Source organism: Sander lucioperca, chromosome 22 (assembly GCF_008315115.2).
Source record: "Sander lucioperca isolate FBNREF2018 chromosome 22, SLUC_FBN_1.2, whole genome shotgun sequence".
Taxonomy (NCBI): domain Eukaryota; kingdom Metazoa; phylum Chordata; class Actinopteri; order Perciformes; family Percidae; genus Sander; species Sander lucioperca.
Window position 1 is genome coordinate 5,185,442 of NC_050194.1, and position 10,000 is coordinate 5,195,441.

The window sequence follows — 10,000 nt, forward strand, 5'->3', positions numbered from 1 at the left end:
GATGAGTCGTACTAAGTGTTTTCGATGAGTCGTACTAAGTGTTGCTGAGTCGTACTAAGTGTTGCTGAGTCGTACTAAGTGTTGCTGAGTCGTACTAAGTGTTGCTGAGTCGTACTAAGTGTTTTTGATGAGTCGTACTAAGTGTTGCTGAGTCGTACTAAGTGTTGCTGAGTCGTACTAAGTGGTATTGCTGAGTCGTACTAAGTGTTGCTGAGTCGTACTAAGTGTTGTTGCTGAGTCGTACTAAGTGTTGCTGAGTCGTACTAAGTGGTATTGCTGAGTCGTACTAAGTGTTTTTGATGAGTCGTACTAAGTGTTGCTGAGTCGTACTAAGTGTTGTTGCTGAGTCGTACTAAGTGTTGCTGAGTCGTACTAAGTGTTGCTGAGTCGTACTAAGTGGTATTGCTGAGTCGTACTAAGTGTTTTTGATGAGTCGTACTAAGTGTTGTTGCTGAGTCGTACTAAGTGTTGCTGAGTCGTACTAAGTGGTATTTCTGAGTCGTACTAAGTGTTGTTGCTGAGTCGTACTAAGTGTTGCTGAGTCGTACTAAGTGGTATTGCTGAGTCGTACTAAGTGTTGTTGCTGAGTCGTACTAAGTGTTGCTGAGTCGTACTAAGTGGTATTGCTGAGTCGTACTAAGTGTTTTTGATGAGTCGTACTAAGTGGTATTGCTGAGTCGTACTAAGTGTTTTTGATGAGTCGTACTAAGTGTTTTTGATGAGTCGTACTAAGTGGTATTGATGAGTCGTACTAAGTGTTGCTGAGTCGTACTAAGTGTTGCTGAGTCGTACTAAGTGTTGCTGAGTCGTACTAAGTGGTATTGCTGAGTCGTACTAAGTGTTTTTGATGAGTCGTACTAAGTGGTATTGCTGAGTCGTACTAAGTGTTGTTGCTGAGTCGTACTAAGTATTGCTGAGTCGTACTAAGTGGTATTGATGAGTCGTACTAAGTGGTATTGCTGAGTCGTACTAAGTGGTATTGATGAGTCGTACTAAGTGTTGCTGAGTCGTACTAAGTGTTGTTGCTGAGTCGTACTAAGTGTTGCTGAGTCGTACTAAGTGTTGCTGAGTCGTACTAAGTGTTGTTGCTGAGTCGTACTAAGTGGTATTGCTGAGTCGTACTAAGTGGTATTGCTGAGTCGTACTAAGTGGTATTGCTGAGTCGTACTAAGTGTTGCTGAGTCGTACTAAGTGTTGCTGAGTCGTACTAAGTGTTGTTGCTGAGTCGTACTAAGTGTTGCTGAGTCGTACTAAGTGTTGCTGAGTCGTACTAAGTGTTGTTGCTGAGTCGTACTAAGTGTTGCTGAGTCGTACTAAGTGGTATTGCTGAGTCGTACTAAGCGTTGTTGCTGAGTCATACCTCTCTCCACGCTCTGCGGGACGACTCCTCTCTGGTCTTTGATGGGCAGCAGGTGGATCACCTCCGTCTCCTCCGTCCGAACCATCTTTCTGGGAACTTTCTCGTAACTCCGAACCGCGTCGGCGCTACGCTTCTTCCCGCCGTGCACCGGGCCGCTGACACACACACACACACGCACGCACACAGACACACACACACAGGATGTCACTAGGTGGTACAGCCTGAGACAGCTAGCTCAGGGGATGCTATGTGTGGTTACCATGCCGATAGGTCTCTGGGGATGCTGTGTGTGTGTGGTTACCATGCCGACAGGTCTCTGGGGATGCTGTGTGTGTGTGGTTACCATGCCTACAGGTCTCTGGGGATGCTGTGTGTGTGGTTACCATGCCGACAGGTCTCTGGTGATGAAGGACGCCTGGCGAGCCATGGCGGTCATCTGCTGCACGTCGTCTTCCTCCATCATGTCGGTCGGCAGCGTCTCCAGAAACTCCTCCTCTTCCTCTTCCTCTGTTAGACACACAGCAGGACGTCAAGCAGTGCATTGTGGGGGACGGAGTCAGCAGGATGTCAGGCAGTGCATTGTGGGGGACGGAGTCAGCAGGATGTCAGGCAGTGCATTGTGGGGGACGGAGTCAGAGAAACACATTTTACGATATATATACTTCATATAACTCTTTCCCTCACCAGGTCTGTCTCCTAAGTTAAGGTGCGTTTGATTTCCTCACCAGGTCTGTTCCTGCCTGTCTCCTAAGTTAAGGTGCATTAGTTTTCCTCACCAGGCCTGTCTAAGTTAAGGAGCGTTTGTTTTCCTCACCAGGCCTGTTGCGGTACGTCTCCAGCGGGCGGGGCGTCCTGATGGCGGCGTCCTTCACCGCGGCGCGGAGCTTCTTCTGCTCCTTGCGCTGCTTCTTGGCGACGTTCTGCTGCTTCAGCGTCCGGTTCTTCAGCTTGTTCTCCAGCTTCACGCCGCTCGTCTTCAGCAGGCGCCGGAACGTAGGACGCCGCTTCTTAGACCGCGGCTACACCCAGGACCACACGTCATCATCATCATCACCATCATCATCATCACCATCATCATCATCATCAACATCACCATCATCATTATTATTATTATTATTATTATTATTATTATTATCGTTAGTCGGGAAAGAAAGACGGGTGGAGACGAGGTAGAGGGGAGGAGAAAGAGGAAAATAAGACGGGTGGAGACGAGGTAGAGGGGTCGTAACGTTACGTCGCTGCTGGAGCGGTCAGCTACTTTAGCGATGTTTAACGTTAGCTACATAACGTTAGCAATATATCTTGTGTAGAATCCAGAGGGAAGTGTCAGGGAGCAGAGACAGTATTTAGATGAAGTGAGCTGGTTTGACCGTGGAGATGGGATGCGCTCGCTTAGCTTCTCCGCAAGCGTGTGTGGCCGTGCACTAGAGCAGGTAACCGTACGTCCACACCGCCGCCGACTTGATCTTCTAAAGATACAGGAAGTCATTCATTTTCAATGGAAGCTGCTTCTCTCAGCTGCAAGGAGCGGCAAATCTGTCGGCGTCACGTTTTGGGCGTTTTGAGCGACCAGAGCGTCAATCAGAAAGTTGAAAGTAGGTCAACTTTATGGTAATGAGCTATGACGCCGTTCAGCGGCAACCAATCAGAATATAGACGTCCTTCACGCTGGCTGATCCCAGAGAAACATACGATGTAAACTTTGGTTCCTACCAAAACATTAGTTCAGAGAAAAAGGAGCAGAAGCTCATCATGGCCGTTGCTGGGTTCCCTATCATTTATGATATTTGCGTATAGGGACCAGTTAACGTTACCTGCCGGTCACATGGTCTCTAAACAGTCCGCTCACGGTGAAGTCCTGCACGGATCAACAGCTGGCGGCTGCTCGCTCTGCCTGCACGCTGCTGCGGTTCAGCGGCTAACGAGCGAGCTAACTGCTAACAGACACCGCTGCGACCAACAACCAATACCCATTCTGTCATTATATATGTCATTTATAAAAGGTTTCTAGTGTCAGTGTATTGGCCGTGCAGTGGCTGCTTGATCTTTTTCCATGATGAACATAGAATGCTGCTACGTCAGAGCGGCCAAAGCCTCAAACAGCTTCCCCGGACTTTCTGACCAGCGTCCTCGACCGGGCGGCCAGAGCTTCTTTGCAGCTCAAGTTGGCGCCGGTGTGTACGTACAGTAAATGGCGGTGTGTACGTACAGTTAACGGTGGTGTGTACGTACAGTAAATGGCGGTGTGTACGTACAGTTAACGGTGGTGTGTACGTACAGTAAATGGCGGTGTGGACGTAACGCAATAGTTACTTTCTGAAGTAACTAGTTGCTTTTATAATTTGTAACTGAGTAACTAATTTAGTTACTTTTTGGTAGAAGTAACTAGTAACTAATTACTTTTTTAAAGTAACTTACCCATCACTGCAGATAAATGATCTGAACTGTGAGATAGGAAACTAGTTCTTCTGAAAACTAAAGTTAACTCTGCTATTAAATAAATGATAGAGATAATATATATGATATATATCATCTATATAATACAGATGATATATATCATCTATATAAAATAGATAATACAGATGATATATATCATCTATATCATCTGAGTCTTTCACTGTAAACACGGAAACCTTAAATTCGCTGTTTTCTCTATGGAGTCTGGTGCCAGACGGGTGCAGCTCGGAACATAATCCAGTCTGTGGTTCATGTTAAAGTCATATGTTAAATTTAACTGTGTACATTTATAATAACAGGTTTGGTTAATTATTCGGGTGCCGATTTAATCAAAAATATCCATTAAAGTCAGTAAATGCTTAACATCATGTTCAACACAGTGGCTCTCTCTCTCTGTAAACACGGAAACTTTAAATTCGCTGTTTTCTCTATGGAGTCTGGTGCCAGACTGTACAGATACCCCAGGGTCAGCTCGTGTGAACGAGCCGTTTTAGAGCAGTTTTCTCCGAGAGAACTTGGGAACAGACTCCGTCAGTTTCCCATAACATGTCAGCTACTTTAACGTGACAATGTCCCGGCTCTCCGGTGTGAACTTACCGGACCCATGGCTGCAGAAACTCGGCCTCACTGAGCGGATTTAGTCCGGAGTTGGTTCAACCCTCCCGGGTGTGTGTGAGGAAGATTTTCGGCGTGTTTTGGTGGAAAAGCAGCAGCTTGTTGCTCCACGCGTGTTGACTGGAGAACCGGGGTCACACGTTCACACACACGACCCGGAAACACTCACACATCCGGGTCCTCTGGGCTGAGCAGCGCCCCCAGCGGCGGGAGGTTACATAACACACAACTAGTGACAGCACCGTTTTAATTATTATATAAGTCAGTTTAATATAGTACAACAAAGGGAGTATAAAGAGTAGATACAGACAGTCTGTTTGGTCAACATGTACTTATTAAAACATTAAAATAGTGTTCGTAACTTATAGTTAAAAATACACAAAGTTCAGAGTTATCACAGTTTGATTATCAACGTTTATATCTTTATATCAGTTACTCTGCAGAATCTGCCGACGCAGAAATAAGCAGAATATTCTGCAGATTTTAAACAATAAAAACATCTTCACCTCAAACGGAAAAACATTCTGGATTATCGCTGAAAAATGTAAAAATACATCCACAGATTCTGTTTTGGGTCTTGATATTTTCTGGGAGAAATTAATCAGTTAAAGGGACAGTTCACCTGGGTCTTAAAGGGCCAGTTCACCTGGGTCTTAAAGGGACAGTTCACCTGGGTCTTAAAGGGCCAGTTCATCTAGGTCTTAAAGGGACAGTTCACCTGGGTCTTAAAGGGACAGTTCATCTAGGTCTTAAAGGGACAGTTCACCTGGGTCTTAAAGGGACAGTTCACCTGGGTCTTAAAGGGACAGTTCATCTGGGTCTTAAAGGGACAGTTCACCTGGGTCTTAAAGGGACAGTTCATCTAGGTCTTAAAGGGACAGTACAGTGGCCGGGTTGGTTCAGCGGGTAGAGCAGGCGCACATCTACTGAGAGGTGTAAGCCTCGATGCAGAGGTCCAGGGTTCGACTCCGACCTGTGATGATGTCCTGCATGTCTCTCCCCCCCCTCCCCTGTCTCACCGAGCTGTCCTGTCCATTAAAGGCGGGAAAATAATCTTAAAAAAATAAAAAGGGACAGTTCAGAGATGTTTGACAGCGTGTCTCCACCAGACTCCTTTCACACAAACATGATGAATAATGAAGAATGATTTAGGTCGGCTACACACTGGCTGTGTGGCGTGAGCGTGGCGTGTCAGCTGCGTGGCGTGTCAGCTGCGTGGCGTTTTCTATGTCTTTAACACCAGAAAGGTGTCTGACGCGGCGCTGCTGCTGCTAGCCGTGTCTGGACACATGGATGTTTCTCATAAACATAAACATAAATATATTCTGATCTGATTACAGCAATGACGTCGGCAGTATTGACGGCAAAATAGGCTCCAGAATATTTCCTTCTGTATTGACAGGTGACATATTAGAAAATCTATAATTATTATTATTTATTTAAATGACATTTATATCAAAACCTCGAGACTTTCAAACATCAACAAGTCATTTATTTAATGTGTTCGTGTCTAAACGACATATAAACATCTTTTAGTATTCTATGTTGTCTGGAAACGCTTCCAACACGCTGGCGTGTGACGTGAAAAATAGGCGTCGGTCCTATTTCTAGCATGCACGCGTTTTCTGAGACGTGCGTGTCACGCAGGCAGTGTGCACGCTCTAACCTGTTACCATAGGAGCCAAAATATAAACGGACACGCCACGCAGCCGACATGCTCACGCCACGCAGCCAACACGCTCACGCCACGCTCACAACACGCTCATGCCACGCAGCTGACACGGTCACGCCACCGACACGCTCACGCCACCGACACGCTCACGCCACCGACACGCTCACAACACGCTCACGCCACGCAGCCGACACACTCACGCCATGCAGCCGACACGCCACGCTCACAAAACGCTCACGCCACGCAGCCGACACGCCACGCTCACAACACGCTCACACCACGCTCACACCACGCTCACAACACGCTCACGCCACGCAGCCGACACGCTCACGCCACGCAGCCGACACGCTCACGCCATGCAGCTGACACGCTCACGCCAGGCAGCCGACACACTCACGCCATGCAGCCGACACGCCACGCTCACAACACGCTCACGCCACACAGCCGACACACTCACGCCATGCAGCCGACACGCCACGCTCACAACACGCTCACGCCACGCAGCTGATACTCTCACGCCATGCAGCCGACACGCCACGCTCACAGCACGCTCACGCCACGCAGCTGATACTCTCACGCCATGCAGCCGACACGCCACGCTCACAACACGCTCACGCCACGCAGCCGACACACTCACGCCATGCAGCCGACACGCCACGCTCACAACACGCTCACGCCACGCAGCTGATACTCTCACGCCATGCAGCCGACACGCCACGCTCACAAAACGCTCACGCCACGCAGCCGACACGCCACGCTCACAACACGCTCACACCACGCTCACACCACGCTCACACCACGCTCACGCCACGCAGCCGACACGCTCACGCCACGCAGCCGACACGCTCACGCCATGCAGCTGACACGCTCACGCCATGCAGCTGACACGCTCACGCCAGGCAGCCGACACGCTCACGCCATGCAGCCGACACGCTCACGCCATGCAGCTGACACGCTCACGCCAGGCAGCCGACACGCTCACGCCATGCAGCCGACACGCTCACGCCATGCAGCCGACACGCCACGCTCACAACACGCTCACGCCACACAGCCGACACACTCACGCCATGCAGCCGACACGCCACGCTCACAACACGCTCACGCCACGCAGCTGATACTCTCACGCCATGCAGCCGACACGCCACGCTCACAGCACGCTCACGCCACGCAGCTGATACTCTCACGCCATGCAGCCGACACGCCACGCTCACAACACGCTCACGCCACGCAGCCGACACACTCACGCCATGCAGCCGACACGCCACGCTCACAACACGCTCACGCCACGCAGCTGATACTCTCACGCCATGCAGCCGACACGCCACGCTCACAAAACGCTCACGCCACGCAGCCGACACGCCACGCTCACAACACGCTCACACCACGCTCACACCACGCTCACACCACGCTCACGCCACGCAGCCGACACGCTCACGCCACGCAGCCGACACGCTCACGCCATGCAGCTGACACGCTCACGCCATGCAGCTGACACGCTCACGCCAGGCAGCCGACACGCTCACGCCATGCAGCCGACACGCTCACGCCATGCAGCCGACACGCTCACGCCAGGCAGCCGACACGCTCACGCCATGCAGCTGACACGCTCACGCCATGCAGCTGACACGCTCACGCCAGGCAGCTGACACGCTCACGCCAGGCAGCCGACACGCTCACGCCAGGCAGCCGACACGCCACGCTCACAGCACGCTCACGCCACGCAGCTGATACTCTCACGCCATGCAGCCGACACGCCACGCTCACAACACGCTCACGCCACGCAGCCGACACACTCACGCCATGCAGCCGACACGCCACGCTCACAACACGCTCACGCCACGCAGCTGATACTCTCACGCCATGCAGCCGACACGCCACGCTCACAAAACGCTCACGCCACGCAGCCGACACGCCACGCTCACAACACGCTCACACCACGCTCACACCACGCTCACGCCACGCAGCCGACACGCTCACGCCACGCAGCCGACACGCTCACGCCATGCAGCTGACACGCTCACGCCATGCAGCTGACACGCTCACGCCAGGCAGCCGACACGCTCACGCCATGCAGCCGACACGCTCACGCCATGCAGCCGACACGCTCACGCCATGCAGCCGACACGCTCACGCCATGCAGCCGACACGCTCACGCCAGGCAGCCAGTGTGTGGTCGGCCTTAGTGTCTGTGTTGTGGTCCTGTCCTGCAGAGCGAGAGTTCATCGTCCAGAACACGAAGCTTCAACAAGACATTCATAAATAAATCAGAATCAAAACTGACTTCAGATCAGCTGCTCGTCTCCCCGTCTCCACAGGAAGAAAAGACCTGAGATACAAAAACACAACTAGTTTCACTTTAGATCAGTCTCTGAGTGTGTGTGTGTGTCTGTGTGTCTGTGTGTGTGTGCTTGTTTTACTATATTCGTGGGGTCCAAAAACCGGGAAATACAGTATACTTGTGGGGTCTGCACAGCCTTGTGGGGCCAAAATGCTGGACCCCACAAGGTTAAAGGTCTGTTTGAGGGTTAAGACTTGGTTTTAGGATTAGGGTTAGAATTAGGTTATGGTTAGGGTGAGGGTAAGGGTTAAGGTTAGGCATTTAGTGGTGATGGTTAAGGTTAGGGTAAGGGGCTAGGGAATGCATTATGTCAATGACAGGTCCCCACCAAGATAGTGAAACAAGCGTGTGTGTGTGTCTGCATGTCTGTTTGTTTACGTACGTGTGTGTGTGTGTGTGTGTGTGTGTGTGTGTGTGTGTGTGTGTGTGTGTGTGTGTGTGTGTGTGTGTGTGTGTGTGTGTGTGTGTGTGTGTGTGTGCGTGCATGTGCTGACTCACCTGACTCCAATTCCTGTTCCCGCTCAGCATGGGCGTGGCCGAGATGCAGGAGAACAGCCTATCAGAGAGCAGCTCCTCATCAGGGAGGCGGGACAGGAACTGAGCTGAAAGAGAAAAGTTTCAGTTCTCCAAAAAATAGCACTTGAACACACCACAGAGACTTCAGCCGAGCAGGCTAGTTAGCTAACGTTAGCAGTAATTACAGATGTTCCTTAGTTTTGGTTTATGAACCATTTTAAATAGTTTTTTTCCTCACTGACAAAACAGTTAAGTCTTATTAAACTGCAAGAAAGATGTGTGTAGATATATCTAGGAAATGGTTGTTTTTCTCCTAATTGTTGATTATTTTCAGCTGATTGGCCTCTAAGTGTCTGATTCTGAAAGCTGATTGGCCGCTGAGTGTCTGATGTTGAACACTGATTGGCCACTGAGTGTCTGATGCTGAAAGCTGATTGGCCGCTGTGTGTCTGATGCTGAAAGCTGATTGGCCGCTGAGTGTCTGATGCTGAAAGCTGATTGGCCGCTGTGTGTCTGATGCTGAAAGCTGATTGGCCGCTGAGTGAGTAGTCACCGGTGCTGATGAGGTCCATGTGCAGCAAGACGTCCTGATGCAGCTTCAGGATCCCCAGAGCCGTCCTGAACAGGAACTCCTCGCCGTCCCGGAAGAAAAGGTCCCAGACTCTGCACGCCACTTCCAGGGGGAGGGGCTTCAGGTAGAGGGACAGGATCCTGTGGGGAGGGGACTTCCTGTTCTTATACACAACAACGTTCAGTCCCAGAATTACATGTTTTAAGCTAACAGTTTTCCTCTGCGTCCAGTCTTTGTGCTAAGCTAGGCTAACAGTTTTGCTCTATTCAACTCTCTTGAACTGGACCTTACTCCACCCTCTATCTAGGACCTTACTCCACCCTCTATCTAGGACCTTACTCCACCCTCTATCTAGGACCTTACTCCACTATCTAGGGCCTTACTCCACCCTCTATCTAGGACCTTACTCCACCCTCTAGGGCCTTACTCCACCCTCTATCTAGGACCTTACTCCACCCTCTAGGGCCTTAC

At 50.5% G+C, this 10,000-nt stretch overlaps 2 protein-coding genes across 4 annotated transcripts in view; both read right to left on the reverse strand.

Moving 5' to 3' along the window:
- Nucleotides 1-4,634, reverse strand: part of noc3l (NOC3-like DNA replication regulator) — a 21,030-nt gene extending 16,396 nt beyond the window's left edge. The window contains exons 1-4 of the mRNA XM_031310606.2: nt 4,415-4,634; nt 2,175-2,379; nt 1,744-1,867; nt 1,361-1,515 (exon numbers count right to left, since the gene is read on the reverse strand). Of these exons, the coding sequence (XP_031166466.1) occupies nt 1,361-1,515; nt 1,744-1,867; nt 2,175-2,379; nt 4,415-4,423 (493 nt within the window). The 5' untranslated portion in view covers nt 4,424-4,634. The remainder of the gene's footprint in view (nt 1-1,360; nt 1,516-1,743; nt 1,868-2,174; nt 2,380-4,414) is intronic.
- A 3,664-nt stretch (nt 4,635-8,298) lies between these two features.
- The window catches only part of LOC116057996 (TBC1 domain family member 12-like), a 16,883-nt gene continuing 15,181 nt past the window's right edge, over nt 8,299-10,000 (reverse strand). For all 3 annotated transcript variants that reach the window (XM_035997284.1, XM_031310603.2, XM_031310602.2), the window contains exons 13-15: nt 9,512-9,669; nt 8,941-9,044; nt 8,299-8,430 (exon numbers count right to left, since the gene is read on the reverse strand). In XM_035997284.1, coding sequence (XP_035853177.1) covers nt 8,392-8,430; nt 8,941-9,044; nt 9,512-9,669 — 301 coding nt within the window. In that variant the 3' untranslated portion in view covers nt 8,299-8,391. The remainder of the gene's footprint in view (nt 8,431-8,940; nt 9,045-9,511; nt 9,670-10,000) is intronic.